The 22624-nt window shown below is 45.8% G+C and overlaps 1 protein-coding gene across 1 annotated transcript in view; it reads right to left on the bottom strand.

The window, feature by feature from the left end:
• The window catches only part of LCOR (ligand dependent nuclear receptor corepressor), a 27403-nt gene extending 6440 nt beyond the window's left edge, over positions 1–20963 (bottom strand). Inside the window, exons 1-6 of the mRNA XM_019555737.1 lie at positions 20463–20963; positions 18850–18915; positions 18341–18420; positions 8654–8786; positions 3443–3730; positions 158–251 (exon numbers count right to left, since the gene is read on the bottom strand). Coding sequence (XP_019411282.1) covers positions 158–251; positions 3443–3680 — 332 coding nt within the window. The 5' untranslated portion in view covers positions 3681–3730; positions 8654–8786; positions 18341–18420; positions 18850–18915; positions 20463–20963. The remainder of the gene's footprint in view (positions 1–157; positions 252–3442; positions 3731–8653; positions 8787–18340; positions 18421–18849; positions 18916–20462) is intronic.
• Positions 20964–22624: the final 1661 nt, after the last annotated feature.

Raw genomic sequence — 22624 nt, 5'->3', positions numbered from 1 at the left:
GGTTGGGGGTGGGGAGGAGGGCAAAGGCCCAAATTAAAATGCTCATTACTCCAAAGGGTTAAACAAAGATCAGTCAGTGTGAGCTACCGGGATGCAAAAGGTACACATTTGTGCTAAATCCCCTCAAATGAATTATTCAAACACTGCTTTCCCTTACCCATTCCCTGGAGTAGTGGAGCAGCCTGGGGAATGGCTCAGGGAGGTGCTGCCGGCACAAGGGCTCTTCTTGGTGGACAGATCAAGCACTCCGTCTGTGGAGAGAAAAGGATCACTTGAGCGCAGGAAGGAGCAGGAGCAGCTGCGATTCCTCACAGGTGAAACCACCTTTGGGGACTAACTGGTACAGCTGCTTTTCTGTTCACACCCCAAAGACGTTGCGGATCAGAAGCCCAGGAAGACGACACCAGGGGAGGTTAACAGTTCAGGACTGAGACCCAGGCAACAGCAACGCTAACCCATAGGATCAGCTACTAGATTTAGAAAAAAAACAAATCCTGAGTCTGGGCATGGAATTCATTGCTTTGAGACCTGCTTCATTTCTGAGTCTGTGGAGGGGTGTGAATGGTGGAAATTCAGTCTCCGGTGTCAGCCAGGAACACAGGCCTCTGCCCGCCAGCTGGGAAAGCACCTGTACCACTCTCCCCCCAGCCCCCATGAAATGTCCCAGGGACTTCACTCTCCTTATCCTCCACGTCCCTGGAAGCACACAGTCACAGGGCTGGAAAGAACCTCAAGGACGCCTGCACCAGTGCTACTCTGTCCTGTCTCCCCCAGGCTCCTCTTCAACCCCTCCAGTGAAGCAGACGCCACAGTTTCCCGGGGAAGACTGTCCCTCTGCCTTGCTGCTCTAGCATTAAGGAAGCTTTTCTCCAATTTCTTTTACCAAATTCTCCACATTCCCCTGTCCCTGCAATCAGCCCCCTTCTATCGCTCCACTTCACATACACACTTACTTACACCTTGGAGTTTCTGCTGGTTTCCAGACCACCCCGAGTGGAGCAGGTCATCTTGGCTTAGCAAAGCCGGGCCTCCATCCTGCCGGAAACAGCAGGACTACAGCCATCTTTAACACGAGCGGCCTTCTTTAAAAGCAGCTCGGTTCTCCGAAAGGACTGCCAGCCTGAAAAGCGAGGCTTGTGGACCAGGTGATGAGAGACTTACCAGAGCTACTTGCCCAACTACCTATAGCTCGAGTAAGCATCAACTCTTAGGTCCATGAGCAATACATGAAGAATGCAGAGATGGTCTCACATTGCTCAAACTTCTCACATGGCATATGGAAAACAAGAAAAATTAAGCTGAAACCAGCCTTGCAGGGCAGGGTGTCCCACCCCCTCCGCTTGTAAAAGCATTACAGTCCAAACACAAGTAAGCAGGGTCTTCTAGTTCTCACCTGGGCATGGCTGAAGAGACAAGTAACTCTTCAGGGCAGTGCTTGCTTCTCAGGAAAAGACACTAAGCAGCACTGACTACTAATGCTGAAGGAAGCCACATTCATCTTTCCTCTACAAGGAGGATTACCATGACGTGGGAGCCTTTGAGAGCAAGCAAGGATGCTGTCAAGTGCTCCTCTTCCTCGTCCCCAGGGGAGATGTACAAAGGTACACACTGAAATGGCACCACTGCAACAGCTCCGAGAGAGCCTGTTAAACACGTCATTAAGACCGGGTTCATGGGGGGGAGGGCCTGCCACATTCATTATTTGTCAAGTATTAATGTAAACTGTAAAGCGTAATTACATGGACTAATCACATTATTGTATAAGTAATTATGGAATTAGCAGTGTTAGAGTGTGATGACCTGAAGCAGAAAGCTTAGCAGTTGAAAGCTTGTCTAACTTTATCCCAACTATATTCTTAGTCCAATAAGAGATATCACCCCAAAAAATCCTTGTCTCTCTTATGGAATTAGCACATGCACAGACTAGGTAAGAGAGTGTTATGAGCATGGATAAAGGTTTTCCATGTCTTGTCAGGTCAAGTGCACAGGCCAAAAGCAATGAATCCAGGTCCTGAACAAGCTGTTGATACACACATGGGTTTTGAGCAAACATTTTCATCATTAAAAAGGATAGAAAACAAAAAAAGACCCTCTAAAAATCTTCGTGGGGGGAAAGACTTTGTAACGATCTGAAAAGGTCAATAATTTGCCTTAAAATTTGGTTAAAAAAATCCATGCATGGGAATGAGATTCCCGTATCAAGTCCCAACCAGGAATCCACTCCTCTTGGCTGCACGACAACCTCTAACCTCGCCGTCTTCTCAGCCCACACCTCCTGGAGGTACGGACAGGGTGTCGACACCACAACTTTCACTACAGTGGCTGCCTGTGGCATCCAGTTTAGCTTCTGAAGGAGGCAGCCGGGGACATTACTGGCATGTGTCCACGGGGCTGTTTCCATGCAGCAAATTCTTGTTAACTTCCTTACCAAAACCTCCATAAACGTACCTCCACCACCAAGGATTAAACAGAATAAGAGATGCTTGAAATACACATCATTAGTTAAACATAAAAATAGCACCAAGCTTTCAAACATAATCCTTTTTAGTAGGTGCATGCATGGAAGACAATGATTTCCCACTCAGGGGTGCAGGAGCCTTTCCTATTTCTGCTGCGATTGTTTCAGACGCCTTTTAACAACAGATTCTCACAAAGGGCAAAGGGTTAACTCTCAACTATATATCAGCCTGTTAAAAGCCCCTCAGAATTCAACCACGCTGATGATCCCCTCTGTGCAAAACAGTTTCAGGGAAGAAAAACAACATGCTCAGCTGCCACAATGCTACTCCCTGAATCTGCTTCTTTAAAAGCAGTTGATGGAAAGCAAGGTTTTCCATTTGACACGAGCTCAGCAGCACTTTACTGCGTGCTCTGCAGAGCGTGGCAATTTTTAACGTGTGAGAAAGAAATTTCTACGAAATATACAAACAAGGAAACCATTGTGTAATTCCAGGGCTCTCTCTCTCAGTCTTTGCTGAGCAATTTGCCATCAAATAACTAGCGTTTTAAAAAACGCTGAGACAAAACACAGGCCTCAGAACCATTGTTCTGTCAGAGCAAGACAGGGCAACGTTGCCAATAAATCTCCCCAAGGATCAGATCCTGCCATAACAGCAAGCACGTAAATGCACCATGTGCATGCACCACCATACACATGTATGCGGGTGGACGGGAGCTCGCCATCTTACCAGCACACTCACCTCCCAGCTAGTCAGGAGTGCACCCTCTTGCCCCCCACCTCTTCCCGAACTGGACACACAGGCTTTTCTGCTCCTTCCGCCTCCCTCCTTCACTACGCCTCCTCTGTCGCTCCCTTACACGCCACGCATTTGCCATTCTGCATTTCCTCCACACTTCCCACATCTAGCTCTCTGCTCCCGGGCGACAGCCTGGCTTCCATCGCATTGCAACCAGGTGCGCAATGCTGTGGTTGTGCTCCTACCTTGTTCGCTAGGTTCTGACTGAGACTTCCTGACAGTAAGGTCCAGAGGCGAGTCTTGGTCAGCCATGAGAAGTTTGCTGAGCACGGGGTTCTGAGCAGTTGCAGCCGTGGGAGAGGAGGCGACCAGAGATGCTTTCAGCAGGCTTTGGTTCTTTGTGCTATTGGGCTGGCTGGAGTCCTGAGTAGAGCTAGTTTTTGAGGTATATTCAGCAGCAAACTGCCGGATCATTCGCTGCATGATCTCACGGGCCACTAGGGGAATATTGGGGTCAGAGACCCTAGGACTGTCTGGAAACAGCAGAGATTGGATTTTAGGGGGGAGAAAAAAAACTTTACAAGGAAAAAACAGCTTTCAAATCAAAACACTGGATTTCACTTTCACAAGGGTGCAAAATAAATCGAGCATTATTCTCAGGATACCTGCATGACAAACGGGTTACTATTTTTACCAGAATCCCTCGGAATGACAACTTCCTACGCGACTGACACCAGGTTGCATTTCCTAAACATGGTTCATCAATCGCACTGGCCCCCTGGCAAGGTTGAGGAGTGAGGGGAATCAGACCCCCAAGGTGCTTAATAACCATCTTGAGCAGAAATCACTCCCAAAACCCAGCAAATTTCCCTGAAAGCAATGGAGGAACTTACCTGAGCCAGAACTCTCCCCAGATAGCTGCCATGATACATGGGTGAAGCCATACCCTATCTTACAGCCTCACACCTTTTAACAAAAGGGCCCTAATTCTGACTGGGGTGCCTGGGGACCACTGCAATACAAACCCATTTTGCTCAGACCCCTTCCTACACTTAATCTGGCCAGGGAACAAGTAGTCACCGGGAGGACTGAGCTTCACCCTTAATATCTGCAACCTGTTTTAGTGATCTTCCTAGGTTCCAATGTGTTGGGGCTCCCAGATCAAAAGGGCAGGTGGATAATATGATGCACAGCACATTTTAAGGCATGCCCGTTTGAAAGACTTGCTCCTCCCATTACCTTGTGTCATCTTGCACACTGAATTACATTAGATTCCTGGAGCAAGAGAGGGTCTTCATATGTGCCTCTGAAGTGCCACAGACATCTGGGGAGCGAGAGCTTGCACATGAAGACACAAGCAGCCCCGTGTCCTCTGCTTCTCTAAGGGGGTGCCTAAAGAAAACCCCAACCTAACCTTAAATAAACAAAGAGATGCTACCACCACCTTCTTCCCTGTGAGGTTCATTTGTGCAAGTCAAAGGCATTACACTGCTGCAGCTGGTAATCTTACACAGCTACAACAGCATAAACTCCTCCATGGAGGATGTAAAGGTCTGATGCATTTCCATACACTGCGCCTGCCCTCCGCTGAAGTGGCAGTTTGCTACTGCTGAGTGCAGGTCATACCAAGAGTTTACCCACAGGCTAAGAGGAACCTAAAATTTTAGTGTCATTATAGTACTGCTGCAGCCCTAGTAGCGGAGGAAATAAGTTTGGTAATACCTTCTGTATTCCCAAACTGGAAGTTGGTCCAAATAAGATAGCAAACCTTCATGCATCTCCTGAAAGTGTAGGTCTATTTTATATAAACAAGGCCCAGTGAGGCCTGTAACAGAGCAGCCATAGAGGCTCTTCTCAGCTGGGGTTAGAGCCCCTCCCTGCTTCTCAAATCTTCCCAGACAGCCCGCTGAAGGGTGTGCAGGAAAGGGCCAAAGACCAAAGCTCTTGGAGCCCCCATGGCAGACTTGTGACACTAGCAGTGGTTGGGATTCATCTCCTCAATGGATAATGGGAAAGAAGTCAAATGTGTCAAAAAAAAGCTAAAGCTGCCCTTGGAGCTATGGAGCCCCTCGCTCTCCAGTCACGTTTTAAGAAGGATGTGGAGAATTTAGAGAAAGTCCAGAGACAGGCAACAAAAAATCATAATGGACTTGGAAGGCGTCCTACGAGAGGCTGACAGAGCTGGGCATGCTCAGCTTCTGGAAACGGTGCTTAAGAGGGGACATGAGAATAGTCTGCAGTACTTGCAGGGCTGCCATCCAGAAAAGGGAGGAGAGCACCCCTTCACTCCTGCTGCAGCGAGGAGGACGCAGACCAAAGGCCTGAAGCTACAACAAAGCAGGTTTAGGTTGGAGACCAGGAAACACCTCCTCGCTGCTGGAGCAGGGAGCCTCTGGGAGAGACGCCAGGGAAGATGTGGACTCTCCACCACTGGAGGGGTTCGAGAAGAGGCTGGGCAGCCTGTAGCCAGGGGTGACCTAGGCATAGTTATGCCCATCTTCGTCTATGGGTATTTCCCATGCTTGTGGGCACTGGGCACTGGCTGCAGCCCAGGCTGGGGATGGGGATGGGGACTGGGCTGTACCAATGCTCCTGCTGGGACTCAGCCCCGGAGGGTCTTGCCCCCACGCTCAGGCTCAGACTGATGCTGCATTTGGGGTCAGGAAGGGATTTTATCCCATGGTCAAACTGGTACAGACTTGGGGGGCTTCCTTCCTCTGTAGTGGGGGCCCTTCTCTTGGGATCGCTCAAGCATTTCTTAATGACCTTTGGAGCAGCAGGACATTGCCCACCACGGTCCCCCTGCTTTCCCTGTGGCAGGTTTGATGTGCTGTCAGGGCTGACTGTAGGTTGGACAATAGATTAGTCAGGGACAGTTTAGACAGGGCTGATCCTGCCTCGGGCAGGGGCTGGACTAGATGACCTCTGGAGGTCCCTCCCAGCCCTGCTTCTCTATGATTCATAGGTGAAGTGGCTCAAAATAATCTTACTAACTCGTGATGGGGAATTAGACTCAGCTATTTGTTCATGTCTGCCCTGAAAAAAACCTAGCTAACAAATAAAATGCAGATGCTACGTAAATGCTATGATCCATTCAGAGCATTTTTGCAAACAATTATTAAATGTTTAGGAATAACGTACCCTGGCAGTGTCTCTTAAAGCCAACCAGGCATTTCGTTTGGCTTCAACTACCTAATAATTAGAATTGAAACATTTTACAGATATTTATCAACTCTATATAAATGGTCTAAAGCAAATCATGTGAGCTGTGAAACCCTAATACCCTCATTCCATCTGCTTTATTTTTAATGAAAAGGTTTTAAAGTAATAAGAAAAAACTAGTCTGGTTTTCATTAAATCAATAGGAGGAGGGACTGTCCTGGCACAGGATAAAAAGAACTGACAACTGAGGACCATGGGACAAAAAAATATTCTATTTTTATTGGAGTTTTCATGAATATTTGATAAAGCACTCCAGTCTGGCTGCTACAGACAGACAGCTGGGGGAAATATGTGGGATTAACTTACTGCACCTGTATGGAAACTATGCCGTTACTTGTTTCGAGCTGTGCGGCCTCCCACCACAGAAATGAAGATGCATGCCATCACAGACAGTCGGAGGATGGGCTGGATCCTCCATTGTGCCAAGGCTCCAGGTTACTGGGGGCAAAGTCTGTTTCCAGAGGCAAACTCCTCCGACTGGTTTAAATGGAGCCGAGTCAGCATCAGCTGTCTAGCACCGTCCTGGCCAAGAGTCTCGCAGCTCTGCCATTCCCACTCTCCGGGGGTGTGGAGGTCCCTTGTGATCCTATGGCAGTGGCATCAATTAAACCAGCTGCTCAATTAATCCAGCTGCAGCAAAGGCTTGGCAGAGCAACACAGGGAACCACAACAGACTTTCTGGTGAGTTTCCAGGCCTAACCCCTAACCATGAGCCAAGCATAGCTTAGCTGTGGAGGAAAACTAAGCCCTATGTAAAGGAAATTAGTTTAAATGATTGTTGCTTAACCAGTCTATTTGGATGTCCACACTCCAGGGTCTTGCATCTATTTAAAAAGGTGCCTTGCAAAGTCACAGCACACTTTTCATTTGCTAATACTTGATTTGTGTTCACTAAGCCTTTTCCCAAAATTAGGAGGAGGTTTATTCCTCATACAGCCCTTCATACAAGCCATGTGGAAGCTTTCAATTCAATGATACTTACACCAAAGTAATGGACCTTTCAAAAATGTAAATGATGAAAAGAAATCAGCTTTCATTGCTATATGGTTAACTGAATTAATTCCAACTGTGCTAATGCAGAAGGGGTTAAAGCATATGTTCTGCACACGCTTTTACCCCCCTACACAAATCCGTTCTGGATTGAGAAGGAACATGAGAAATTTAAACCCAAAAGGCAATTTTTACCTTTAAAGGAAACAGAAAACTGCTGAAAAGGGGGAGGAAAAGGGGGCAGCCGGGATGAAAATATTATCTCAACTGGAACTATAGTAATGCAATAACTATCCCTCATACCACCCTACACGCTTGTGTATCTTATGCAATACATCATCATATATAATTCATCTTTATTCATCTTTAGTCATAAAGGATGTGCTAAAATACTGTTATCTATGTAAAACACCTTTAAGTATTTTGGTCACTGGAAGGACAGGAGAAGGCTTGGCTACAGCAATTTCTAATTTGTAAAGTGAAGGCCTTACACTGCCCCGCCCCCCACAGCCAGGCTGGAATGATAGACTTAGCAGATTTCTTCCCATATGGGTTATGCTGATAAGTACAATGCACTTCTATCTGAGGCATGTTTGGAGGCAACCTATAGAATCCCGTTTCCCCCGTTGGCAGAGGGCACTGGAGTGAGCGTCAGGTCTAAGGAAGACGGCAAACCCTGCGCGCCTCCAACTGCAAGCTATGCAGGGTTCTCCGGTGCTGGGCTGCTGCTGTCGCCCTCCAGATGTTTCACTGCACTGATTTTTCAGCTCTGATTCCACTGATCATACTGACACCCGAAATGCACGGTTCTAAGAACCGGGAAGTCACCAGCAGCTGCAGTCAGAGAACTACTGTTTAACAACGCTGCCCTCAGGAGAAGCAATCTGCATGGGAATGGACCCCCAAACTAGTATTTCTTCTACTCCTCTCCTATGCTTCTGAATGCCCCACTCTACCAGCAGTGGCTCAGAGGGATGTCTCCTCTGGGCATGTCTTGAACACTGCAAAAACCCAAGTGTTTCTCTGAGAGCAGAGGTGGTGCCCCCTCTCCCCCCTCACACACACCTGATCTGGGGCAAATGACTGCATCCTTTGAGATCCAACCACTGCCCCTTTCAAAGTCGGAGGGCTACAAACATTTGAAAAGACTGTACATATGCCTAAAGCTCAAGAGTTCATCTTTGCAACACCCGCGCTGCATGCAAAGGGCAGAGTAGAGACACTGCCTGGTCATCGAAACCAACCTTTTCTGTAAAAGACTGCATTGAGGAACTCTTCCGCTTGCCTCTCGAACCGAATGATTTTTGCTTGTTCTTGTCTAAGCAGAGCTTCTTGCCCAGCTTCCGAAGCTGGCTCATCCAGACTGACTAAGTGTTCCTGCAAAAATATTTAATGACATGTTTGTAAGATCTTATTCCCCCCTTCCTCACCCTGCATAAATTAATCACATGCAGCTAGCAGCGCTTAATAAAAAAAATAAAATGAAAAAGTATGTACACAATGGACGTTTTACAACAGCCAGTAGAACTGTCTTGATACTTCAGGTTTACATCAAAACCTGTATCAAATAAATAAAAGCACAAAATGTGATGTGCCACCAAGGCTAAAATATTAAATGCAAAACCAAAGAGACTTTTTAGTCCTCTTTCAAGTTTAACAGCACTATAGAAAATGTGAGCTGCGTAGGAAGGAGAAAAAGCTGAATGTTTCACCTTGTGTCTGGCCAAGAACCTGGTTTTTGAACACATGGTCCTCACCGAGCACTTTTAATTTTCTATGAAAGAGCTGCTGAGGACAGAACACAGAAAAGAATCGCACCTCGCCCCCTCATACTGCACTGTGTCCATGCAAAGCGAGCGCTGAATGACTATGTATGTGCAACGCCAGGCTGTCAAGACTCACAATAGCAACTTTTAAATGGAGTAGGTCTTGTAGATTCACAATATTACCAATAATCGGAACAAACAGAAGAGCCACAAGCTCTTTCAAGTCCTTGCACAACACGACTGAAAGCAGCTGTTTGATTTCCAGAATGTTTCAGCACAAAAAACGTCACTAGTGTAAAACTCGTTCTAATTTATTGTTCCTGTACTTTACTCTTCCATTATGAAAATAACCTCACCTGTGACCACACATCTACTTCTTGTGCGCATGGATTACAATTCTTGTTGTACAGGCACAGATCAGCTTGCCCCTGCTCCCCTCCAGGCCATTTGGGGGGTTCTCTCAACATCTGCACGGCCCCCGCTGCCAGAAGACACCAGCTACACATAACTTGTAACCCATTCATTCACAGAGGATGTGGAAAGAGTGGGTTTCAGCACATCTGTGGCACGTGTTGTCTCTGGGAGGCATAACAGAGCCATCCTGAACAACCAGCCCAGAGAACGGATGGCCAGGCAGAGCAGACCACACATCACGTCTCATGGCACGTGAAATACTGGGGACTCTGGCCATGAAGACGTTGAGCCCTTAGGTTTCTATATTCATATGCAGCACTTTCTCCTATTAAAGATGACTTTCCAGACTTACAAAACCTACAAACCAGAGAAACTGGGTGTGCCAAAGGTTTAAGGAATGGGAAGGGGGAGAAGAGCAGGTAGGCCTAGGTGTTTCCCACGAAGGTACGCTACCGCATTGATAAGGATCTCCGAAGGAAGCAGAGCTACACAGGGAGCATTTCGTCCAAGCTGAAGATAACCCAAACCAGTCAGCCTCCACAAGAGAAGATACTAGCTCACTTGCAGATAAATCGCTTTTAGATCACACCCACTAAAAAGTGCGTCCGAACTGTAATCACACTGCGACAGAGCCATATCAGCAAACCCCCTGGCACACTATTGGCACTACATACACATATGTGAGAATAAAATGATTTCACACCCATTTAACTGAAAAAGTTGACCAGAATTTCACCATGAACAAAAATCCATGTGGAAAAATAAGCCTGCTACATATCGCTCCACATGAAAATTATTTTTCAGTGAGACCTTCTTAAACAAAGACCGACAGATGTGCACTATCTTTTTGCAAGCTTTATCTCTGCACATTACAAAGCGTAATGCAGGCTTGAGGAAGGGTGAGAAAAAACAACAACATGTAGAGAAAAATGTTAGCCCAGGTTATGAAGGATCAACAGTCTTTCAAGCAAGAGTGCGTTTAAGACAGTGGCTCTCAAGCCTTTCAGACTCCAGGCACTCCTCGGAAAAAGCTGGCTCTTCACTTTCACTTGTTTTTTGACTATAAAAAAAAAAACAAGAGAGCAATTCTTCTGTTCCTAATAACTCAGAAAGACAGCAGGGCAGAATGCTTTTCACATTATGGATATGAAATCCCTGGTTTTATCCAATGAATCATATGTATGTGTTTGTGCACTTAACAGGGCTAAGTGATAGCGTGTGGCAGCCCCCGACACCCTTAAAAGGATCTCGTGGCACCCCAGGGTGCCACAGCACCCTGGTTGAGAATCACGGGGGTTACAATAAAGCAAAGTCAGCCTAACAATCACCTTTTTGTGTTTAAAACCAAGAAGAAAAAAATGGAAAAATGTTTGCACAAAAAATGCTATTAAACCAGAAATGAATCTCGTCTTAGCATTTCTATAGTGCCTCTCACTGCAGTACCTACGCAGCAAACATGTAGGCCAAGTACAGACAGTCAAGACGCCTGAGGCTGAATCGATTCAATCTTCACAGGTTAGTCTAAGCTACGGAGATTGAACCGATAAGCAAGTGAACAGACATTCACTTTTGACCCCGGAAATGCAGCAACATGTTTGCAGTGGTCGACACCAGAAGCCAGAGGCCACTATAGCACACCTCCCTGCTGGGCTGGAGCAGACAGCCTAGGCCAGCTAGCCAGCCCACCCTGTGAGTGGGGAGGTGCAAAGCATCTGGTGGACCCTGTTGGACTGTGAGTTAACTTAAATCTGGAAGGGATCTGGGACAGAAGTGCAATAAACCGATTTAACCTAAATCAGTTCAGTCTGATACTATGTCCATCCAGGTTTATCTTAAACTGGTTTCAGCCATTTGGATAGTGGTCTATGTGCACTGAACTTCTGTTGCGTTACAGATGTGAACTCGTTTCAAATCACTTATACCGGTTTATATGTAACTTCTGTTCCTAGCTCCAGAGGAGACCAGGTGATTTTTCATTTCACTTTAAGAGGAAACTCTTCAGCATGAAACACAGAGGTTCACTCATGCAGCTCCTGCTCAAGTTACCTAGCATCCTCTGGCTCAAACCCAAGGACTGGTGGGGAAGGCATATTTCCAACTCACCCGTGGTCCCAGCCAGCTACTCACAACTGAAGAAGACTTCATCCCTGTCAGCGTGATCCCACATTTTGCCCATTATTTGATTTACAGGAAAGTGAAAGTGCACCAAAACAGAACAGTTCAGTTTTCCTGATCACGTTCCTTCAGGCAATTAAGGAACATCAAATACCATTAAATGAGAAGAGTGATGGAGCCTAGCAGGTCTCTCTTCAGAAATACAGTTCAGTGGCAGTGTGCACTGACATAAAACAACTATAATTTACATCATTCAAATACAGGTGTGGCATTAAATACAACCACAATAACTTTTTCTAACCTGTTCTGGATAGCATCAAGTTACTAGGGGACTACAAAGGCTTTCTACAGAGACAAAGAATGGTGCAGAAGATGCTGAGATCATGGGACCTTCCATGAACCTCTGATTAAAGGGCCCCTTGATCTGTTTCAGGAAAATTTTTTTCCAGGATGGATCCATGTGTAAGTTTTGGGATTGGAAAACACAGTATACATGAGCACCAACTTGAACCTCATGCACCACCAGACATTCTGCAGAATTCCCTTGCATTTTCAGGACCACAAAAATCAAGTCAGACAAATTCCTTCTCAGCTCAATTATTCATTTCCCTACTTTTTAATTAACAGAACCACCATTATTCCAGCCTCTTTAAGAGATGACCTAATAAACTCTGGATAGGTTTGGTGCGACTGTTTCAGAGCAAAATGTACTTTTTTATTTTAAATTTAGCACAGCTGATCAGTTCACTTGCCTTTCCACCAGCTTCTTCCTAGTAGCCATATTCAGGAATATTTTTATCCCATCCTTTCAATTTCCCAAGTCCTAAATTCTGCCAGCAAAAGTTAAAATCACAAGATGTCACTACCTGGCAATGGAAGTTAGTACAAGTTTTGAAACAGGAACAGTATGAAAAAAAAATTACACTGTTAGATCCGCTTTGTGACAGCATACAACACAGCACATACAAAGTCCATTTTGGTCCTACCTCTTCAATATTCCAAAATATTAATGGGAAAAGCACTGTTTGTTTGGTGATATCTTTTGTTGGATCAACTACACATTTGGGAGAGATGTTAGACAAGCTTTAGCCCACAAAATGCCCTTCAGTTCAGGTTGGAGTGGTCAGGTCTAACATGTCTCAAGTAGAAGTTTGGTAATACCTTTTATCGGGTCAACTAAACCTTCTTTTCCATGTCGTTCCTGGACTATTGCGGCTACAGTGTGCCACCAAATGCTGCCAAATGTTACCACCATCCCAACTCTGTGGGCCATATACAATCCTTTTGTGGACTGGAGATTGCCAACCCCAGATTTAGACCATCTTTCTAAACAGTGGCAGGATCAAGAATAATTGCACCTTCCCTGACAGCTGTTTTGTCTAATCCAGTTTCCAATGAAGAAGATCGAACAACTTGCCTAGGGAGCCAGTTCCAGTGCTTTACTACATCAGAATGACATTAAATGGTTTTCCAAATTCAAAACCACTCTGACTTAACTGGGCCAAGAACACTCAATATCTTGCACTAAGTGCATTCAAAACTAAAAATTAAACAAAAAGTGTGGGATGTTCATATTAATTTGTGTTAATGTAGACAATGAGAGAAGATATGACAGAGGTCTGCAAAATCCTCTTCTGGACCAAGTGCAGACAGAACTGCTGTTCACCAAGTCCCAGAACACCAGAACAAGGGGGCACCCACTGAAACAAGTAGGTACCAAGTTTCAAACTAAAAATAAAAAGTACTTCTTTATGCAACGTGTCGTTAACTCGTAGAATTCATCACCCCAGGAGGTGGTGGAGGCAGAGAGCAGAGCCAAGTTCAGCAAGGGACTGGATTAATTCGTGGAAGCTCAATCTATTTAACGGCTGTTGAACAGAACAGTTGAAGAGGTTTCCTCTGGCATCTCTCAAACAACACGAGGTGCATGGCAGGGAGGGGATTGAACACTGGAGAGCTATCCAGTTCAGCGCTCTCCCTCTGCAGACAGGACACCGAGCTAGATGGACCATTGCTCTGCCCCAGGTTGGCTCTTCTTATTTTCTAATGCAGGACTATTAGGATTTCTCCTGACCTGAGCTGGCAGTTCTACCACAAGCGACTCTGTCAGATTTTCATCTGTCCATGTCAGATTGTTTCACAATCAAGCAATATAAGAATTGACAGTTCAGGGGCCAGAGATATTTTTAAAATTAAAATTAAAATTCAGAAATAACCCCGAAGCATGCAGGGCACTGTATATTGCAGTAAACCAGCTAAAATGCACTACAAATCCACCACAACTATCAGAGATCTAGAGCATCAAAACAGCATTCGGACCCATCTGCAGATGTTTCATTTGCTAATTTAAATTCTTCTGGGAGTGAATGCTTTGATGTGATCAACAGCAGCAGTGCTTTAGGAGTACCAGCCTTCAGGTGTGCTCTTCCACCAAGGACTCAAGGTTCATTCAAAGCCACAAAGTCTGATGACCAAATCATTCCTGAAGCGAAGGGGATGGGACCACCATTCATGGGCAGGCAATTTGGAATAAGATAAGTGCTTTAGAAAGCATCTGCCAGGCTGGTGTGGCTTGCTAGTGAGCTGCCATTTCATTCACCTTCATGCATCAAGGTCATTTTACTGGAGCTAGCAAGGACTGGCCTTTACACTTATCACCGCCAAAGGGATAACTTCCCTTAGCATCTTCTTCTCCTTCATGCTACGTTTATAGTATATATTCCACCACTTATTTAAAGTATACTTTAGCTTCCTACATTTCTTGTTCTGCTCTCACCCACTAATGAGAATAATTAATTCTTCTTTTTTTTTTTTTTTTTTTTTATATATTTCCTTGCATTGTGTAGCTGTAGAACGCATAGGCTCAGTGCTCAAGCTTTCTTCAAGGGCCTGTTCTCCAAAGCTTCCCTTCCTCACAGCTCGGGTGCTCTCTCTTCAGTTCACTCCAATCTTCTTCAAAAGCATCCAGCCCCAAATTGGGTGTCAGACTCCAATTAAAACCAAAGCAGCAAAGCAAGATGATCTAATTTTATATTAAATAAATGTTCTTAATAAAGTTTCAAGCAGTGCTGTCGTGTTGCAACAATTTATTATCAAACATTTTTAAGTCATAGGTAAGCAAACATGATCCCAGTTATTAAGGATACTGCCCTCAAAAAGGGTACTTTGATTTTTTGCAAACAAGTGATCGATGTGGAATAAGCAGTTCGGCAAGTCTGAATGCAAACTGCACTGCGCACGTTCTTAGAAGTAAAAGACTTGTGAAATAATCTCGCTCTCATTCTACTAGAACCGGGCGATGAAGGTGGTGGGGGCAGAACACTAGGTTTTGAGAAAGTCTTCAGATTGTCAAGTAAGAATTAGCCAAGATGGATTATACATGATAATACTGTGCATTTACTCCAACGAGGATGAGAAGGCTGGGGTGCGAAGGCACATATTCTCCTGTGTGCATGTGTGGGGTGCATGCATATGGCTGGGGCAGTAGTTCTTTATAACACTGCTCTCCTGATCACTAAAGCTGGTGCCTCTATCATATGTTGTAGTGCCTGATGCAAGGAAGGCCCTATGATAACTTCATTTTAACATGCTCTAGAGAAACCGGATGCTTCCCTATGAAGTCCGGCAAGTTGTGAGCACCCCCAAAGTTTACAAGACCTTTCCCAGCAGCCTGCTCCTTTCTGGCTGAGTATTTCATAACCACCCATTTTTACATTTCACCATCTCAGCCCCTTTCTCCAATGTATCGAAGCTAGGCTGCACTTGAACGGTATTCCCCTCTGAATATCACATAATTGGCACATTAGCTTAGTGTGCTCCACCCTCCAACTCAAAGGGATGGCTACCAATAAATTAATCTTGGTAGGATACTTCAATTAGGAAGCAGACGGTTTTCTTTCCTTTTAAAAATGCATGCGATTGAATCTGATTGTCTGTGAAAGCAAGAGGCCGACTGCACCTCCCAGAGCAGAGAGTGGGGCAGACGCTGCCTTGACAGAGCTCTGATCAGGACCACCTGGACCTTGACTCTCCCAATCAAGCTAAGTGATGCTAAGTGACTGCTATGGGCCAACGAAGACAGACGCGCTAGTTTTTACTTTTGTTCCACTGCTGGTGGGAGATAACGGCACCAGTTTGCTTCCCCACCTGCTCCCCAGACCAAAGTGGTGGCAATGACAATTCATCAAAGGTGGATTGGGAAAGGAGAGGGGTAGAGACCAGACCCATAAAGGGCTGAAGAACTGGCTACAGCCATTGTGCTCCAGGCTGCAATGTCAATGACACTGCTCTAGTCTTCTGGGACTAGCACCAAGTGTCCCAAGCTCCCTTCCAGTGGATACGGCTAAACCGAGCAAACAGACCTGCTGGGGGAAGGGGAAGGAGTTGAGATCACACAGCACTGGGGCCAGCCGAAATCCCACTTCCCTAAGAGGGCACGGAAGAGTGACAGCAGTCACAGAGATGGCAGCCTGGAGCGCCCTAAAAAGGAGCAGATGAAGACGCAGTTCCACAACTTTGCTGCAAGGAGGGAATTTAAAAGGCAGTTCTTGCGATCTGCAATTCAGCCAAAGGCTGTTAGCTGCAGGTATATGCACTGCCCTGGGGGAAACCGTGCCCATTTCATCTCCAGGGAGATTTTACTTGAACAAATCCACTACGTAGCAGTAACTGCACCGCAGAACGCCTTGCAAGGAGCACGCGCTAAGAACGCCAGCCGTGGTTGGAAACGCTACAGACTCCACGGGAAGGAGAGGAAAAAAAGCACTCGAGTGACACTCCACTCAGCCCCGTTAACTCTCTCTCTGCCATGCCAGCCAGACTCAACTTCACTCTCCGCCCGCCCACGCTTTGCAGCCTTGAGTCCCTGCAGCGTTCGAACCCCTTTTGTTTGCACCATGACTCTGTTCCCGTCTCTAAAAACCGGCTGTGACCAACTGGACCAGAGCACCCCCCCCCCCCCCCGAGCCCAGGCCCGGCCTTGTTTACATGCTTCCCTCACCTGCTTAAACACACCCTGCAGCATAATGGGTACAGCAATGCCCCACAGAGAGCTAACCTTTGAGGCACGTTAACTTCAGCACTTGAAGAGCTCCATCATGCTGCTTTACACAGCCACCAAGCACTCTGCGCAGCTGGGAAGGTGTGGATACCAGGGGGAAAAAACCCCCAAAACCAAAACCCAGCATGGTGTGTTCACAACACAGCAGGGAAATCCAAGCTTTCAACAAATGGCTGTTTACAGCCTGAAAGGAAGCAGAGGATTGTCCCCAATCTGAACACCATATTGCAGGCTTGAATTTAACCTTCGCCTAGCAATCCGAGACCTTTTCAACCTTCACTTCTGCAGCACTGTTTGCTTACAGCCAACCCAAATTTCACCAGCCTCTCTCCAATGTGCAAATATGCTCAGCTCAGCGGCTTCAACACCCCAAAGCTCAGTGGACTCTCCTAGCCTTTCACCAGCTCCCGACCACAGGGACAAGCACCTTTCCTGGTGTAAAATCCACTGGCTTCAATGGAACTGCAGCAAGGAGGATTTTTTTTCATGAAGTTTTTTTTTCAGGAGATGACACCAGTGCCCACAGTTGTACAGTGTTACTCTAAACACACAAACGAGTCTCAGAGCTCATTGTGCTGGCCGGGGTCTCTGACCGGAAAACAAAGTGCCTTTCTCTGAAATCCGTTCAGAATCAATGCTTTTTTCCTCCGAGAGCCTCAGTAAAAAGCTTTTACAAAAATAAATGGGAGCTCAATATGTAGTGAGCACCCAGGCTACTGGCAGACAGGAGCCAACAGCAAAAAACAGCGCAGCATTTCCTTTTAGCACAAGCCACACTGTCCTGAGCAATAGCTGTTGCAGAGGAAAGGGTTTTACAAACACTCAAGAAGTGCTGGGGGGAACCTGTTGCCAGCCCACACGGTGTATTACAGTACACAGTTGCTTCGCACAGGAAGGAGTGGGAGCAGGGAGGACCAGCTAACTAGGTTTCACTGACAGATGAGCTTTCCTGCCTACACAACAGAGTAACCGTGTGTGTACACATGGCTCGAGCAGCAACTGCAGGCTGAGCCACGCTGCAAGCATGGCTACAACGTGCTTACAAAAGGCTTGCCAGCACCCTGCGTGGACACAGACGGTTAGTCCACATGCAGGCCAGGACCTGGTCAGAAACACAGTAAAAAAAAAAACAAAAAAAAAACAACCTGCTTCGCAGACAAATCTCTTGTTACAGAGACATGGCCAACAAGATGGTCTGCCGTGGCCTGCAGTCACCCTGGTCTGCGTTGCTATCTTGCAGGTTAAGGCAGTCACTTGCTCACGCCACCCTTCAACCTCCCCTCCAAAGGGCCGGGCAACCCACGCCCTTCTTCCCTACACGTCCTCTCCGACAGACCGAGAAGGGCTCGCACACACGAACATCAAAACCCCACAGCACTGCACACCGCACACGCAGGGAAGTTACAGAGAAGACAACACGCAGTGGGCAGGAACATGCATGAGGGCTCCCCCAGTGTAACTGGGCAGGGAGGGAGTGGAGGGGGAGTTGCAAATCTTCCTCTAACTATACACCTAGATCACTAGGAGAAGCAAAAACACACTCCACAACTACTAGCTTGACACAGCTGCATTATTACCTTCACTTTTTCTCTTCTCAGGCAGCAGAAAAGACAATTTTCATCAAAAGACCAATCAGAAACACCTTCGGGCTCACAGTCTGTAAATCAGAGGAATAGCAAATTACTTAATATTCATAAAACACGACATAACTGGTGCCAGAGAGAAACACCACTTTAAATACCTGTTTCACAACATTCTTGTCTAGATTCTGCAGATGCAGGTGTGATTTCGGCCATATTTCTAAATCCCAGATTACTAAACTACCCACATTTGGTCTACACACAACGAAACTGGGGGGGTTTTGATTTTTTTTTCCCCAAGCAACACCAAATCCACTGCCAGCTACATAAAGATGAACGCACACTCATTAGTAATTTTAGCCAATATGAAACTAACTGTGAGCACTGCCTGGGGGAGGGGAAAAAAGCATAAATCTCCACGGTAACACACATTTTCTAGAGGCAGAGCTGGGGTTGCTTCTGTCATTAGAAATGCAGAACAAGACACAAAAATAGAGATTGAATACCTTTAAACAAACTGAGATCTTTTAATAATCCAGGTCCAAACAGCCCTTCTAGAATACTTTCAAACCCTAAAAGCAAAGAAAAGAATTGTTAGCTTTCTAGATTAAGAACGTCACTGCCAGAATATTTACAATAGCAGGTCTATATTTATCTGTTCCCAGAACAGATCTGAACGTGTTTTCTCCTAGTACTCCCAAGATGTACGGTGAATTGAGGACTGAACTGCGGCACATCACAACAGCATCTTGGGTCTGCTTCAACCCCTGCACTTTCACAGCCAACTGGACTCAATAAAGAGCAGTGGGGGGGCACTAACAGAAATCATTATGATAAGAAAAAGGCAAGTTTTAGCTTCCACAATGCGCTGCGCAATTCCAGGCACTTTTCTTTTAAAAAAAAAAAAAGAAAAAAAGAAAGAAAAAGAAAAACCAAACCTGTTCTCACTAAAGCCTCCAAGTTCAGTGTCAAAAATATGTATTTTCCACGGTGCCAAGCCCTCCGGCAGCTTCTCCACAAACTGATTCTGTCTCCCGATTTCTTGGGGACAAAGATGATTCAAAAAGGACGGGGTTTGCAGCAATCCTATCCCATTCGAGAGAGAAATTCATGTTCCAGTCAGCGTCACAGCTCTGTGTTTTCAGGGAGCCCGATTTACTTGGCTGCAATGCTCTATGCCCTATTTTTTTAAGAGCAGAACAGGGATTTCAGGCCAATTTTAGCCTCTGCACAAGAAGACCATCCCCCCTACATTGCTGCCACCATACGAGAACAGAAAGTCATGAATGCAACTCTTAGCAGCACCAAGTACATAGTACTAGAAGGAAGTGAACACTGCGAGTGCGTGGACTATACTAAAACAACGCTGGCAATTCAGTCCCCATCGTGCCTGGAAACATTTGTGCTGTAAGCAACACCCAAGATGACTGTAAATGGGAAAAAATTAAGACAGAATATTTTTCTTTGTTCCAGCAGGTTTACCTGCTCATTATAAAGCACCTTGAGCGTAGTTAGCTGGCCGGTTTGTGTGTGCGGACCTTTCAAACACAGCAGTAAGAGACGATGATCACTTCCGCGAGACGGTGAAACATGACTGCGGAGCTACCGAACCTGGCTGGAGGATTTAACAACCACCTGAATGCATTTCAGGGTCAAATTCAAACTGATGGCATCCCCTGGCAGAAAGCAACCATAAGGCTGCCCGCTCCCCAAGCGTAACGTCTCGGCCGATGTCACGACTTCCCTTGACACCACCTGGGCAAAGTGCAAATGGAGACCTCGAGCGGCCCCGCTCTACCCATCAGATGCTGGCAACAGCTCCAGCGCAACAGCAGAAGCATTGACAACATCTGAGGTGCAAGGCAGGATCCTGGAAGCACTTTTACCATTTACTGCTACTTCAATGGCTAAACCGCAGCCAAGTTACAATGCCATCTGTGGCAGCACATCTAGCATCAAATATAATGCTAATATCCAGCACAAGTGCTAAGGAGGGGAACAAAAGTGGAAAATGGCAAGAGTGGCGCAGTCAAATGCAGATGAGAGTGAGGAGAAAGATCAGAGGCAAGGAGGGGGAGGGAAAGGGAAAGAAGAAATAAAAGATCTCATCAAACTGCACCTTGTCAGGCAGGCAAGCAGTACTGCCTCCAAAGAAAGCCAGTGCAGGCTTCAGGAAGTGGCAGGAACAATGGGGAAGGGCACACCCACCTGACCTGGGGGAAGAAAAATAGAAGAGTCAGGGTTTTGACCCTCATGTTTACCGTTCTGACCCCTCCACTATTACTCATGGATGACGAACCATCACCATCCATTCCTGGCCTGACCACCGGACTCACCCGGCCAACCAACCTCAGTCCCTTTCACTTTTTTTGTTGTTATGATCAAGGGAGCTTAGAGACTCGCCTCCAAACTCGCCACTCTTAAAATAGTAACTGCCAATGACGCATACCCCACAGCTTGTCATGCATGCAACAGCACACCGAAATCCCTGCCAAGTTTTACAGCTTGGATATTGTACAATCATAGTTTGCTAGCCCACTGTTCTCACTGATGTTAATGCCACTCAGTTTTTATTAATATTAAATATTGGATTTAGCAGTTGCATAGCAACGGCAGAACATCTTATGTGCAACGCTTGACATTAAAAAAGGCAAATAAGGGAAGTATGAATGTATTCAAAAATTATACTGAAGATCAAGTAGAACAGCCATGTAGCTCAACCAAAAAAAAGAAAGAAAGAAAGAAACAAAACACAACCCCGAGTGCAATACAGCAGAGACCGAATAAGACCTGCCATGTTGCGTTTGATCACTTAGAACTCCAAAAAAGCATTTGTGCACAATGAATCATGCATAAAACAGTGGATACTAAATTTTGAAATGGGAACTGTCTACTTTTTATAGTGTGATTTCCCTGCATTGTCACTGCTCTTAGAAGCTTGAAAAGAACATTTCTTTCCCCAGTGATTTTGTCCTTTTCCATTTGGCAGATGATATTTTCCCTGCATTTCAAATGGAACAAAATTAACATGGCTGCCTTTGTCAAATCCCATTTTTTATACCTTCATCGTCTATATTAGCGTTTGATAGTTCACAGCAGCAGAAGAGCAGGGCCAGTGGAAAAGTCACAGAATGAGAGACAATTAGAGAAGAGGGAGGGGAACAAAGATCCCATAATTTCAGGGCTTTTCCTGCAATTTTTGCCATTTCAAACAATGTTCCACAGAACTGAAGCTTCTATACTTTTGAAAAACCTCGACTATTGTTACAGCAAGGATGAACCAGCAGAGGATGAAATCAATTTATGGTTTTTATTCTTTATATTAATAATGCCCAAAAGGTTTTTCTTCAAATTTTACTGGATTTGTGTGTCCATTAGAAATTATATCTTGTCAAGTACAGAAGGCTCTATGGTGATAGAAAATTAGTAATATGAGAGAGTGAGCGAGCAAAAGAAAAAAAGAGCACGAGAATGAAAGAAAGAATGAGAATGAAAGAAAACTATGCTAGCTGCTTGGAGAACGGACTTTTATAATAAGCCTAATTTTCTTATATTGCTAACAACTTCCATTTGGAAATGCTATTTTAAGCATGAGAGTTAGCCTATGTGCACCAAGAAGATCTCTAGCAAAAACTAGGAGAAGTGGACATGACTGACATCCCCAGTTTGTAAAACTGTAAAAAAAAAAAAAAATCCCAACATGCCAGCAGAAAGAAAAATCCCCCAAAATCACACATGAGCACACCTTTGTACATGCCCCATCACACTGTAAACTAAGAGGCTGTCGCACCATTACCCCAGCACAGAGCACTAAAAATAAATGTGAATTCTCTCCTCTGCACCCGTCCAGAGCTGCCCTCAGGGCCTGGACACGCTACGGGATCATAGGAAAGCAAGGCTGGAAGGGATCTCCTGAGGCCCCTCCGGCGCCCCCCCCACAGCATGCCACGTGGTCCCAATGAAGCAGATGGACAACCAAGTTTTCGGGCTCTGGCACATAGGCCCTTTTGCTTCTTCATTGAGACGCCCTTCTCTCTCAGCCGTCTTTCCCACATTTCTGCTCCCCCCTGCTCTAACCCAGTAAGTTGACCATAGCAGACACAGCTAAGAACAGATACTCAGTCTACATCTCTTCCCTTTACTTCTAGCCTGTGGGTGGGTACCGGGGTAGGCGAGACGCCATGCACAAATGGGGATCAGGGAGCCATGATGCTAAGAGCAGTTTCAATAAACCATTTCTAAAGGGCGGTGGTGCAATACCTTAGTGAGAGGGCTAATCAG

Source organism: Crocodylus porosus, unplaced genomic scaffold (genome assembly GCF_001723895.1).
Source record: "Crocodylus porosus isolate Cpor-Errol unplaced genomic scaffold, CroPor_comp1, whole genome shotgun sequence".
Classification (NCBI taxonomy): domain Eukaryota; kingdom Metazoa; phylum Chordata; order Crocodylia; family Crocodylidae; genus Crocodylus; species Crocodylus porosus.
Note: the sequence above shows the minus strand (reverse complement) of the source record. Positions and strands in the feature narration are given on the sequence as shown.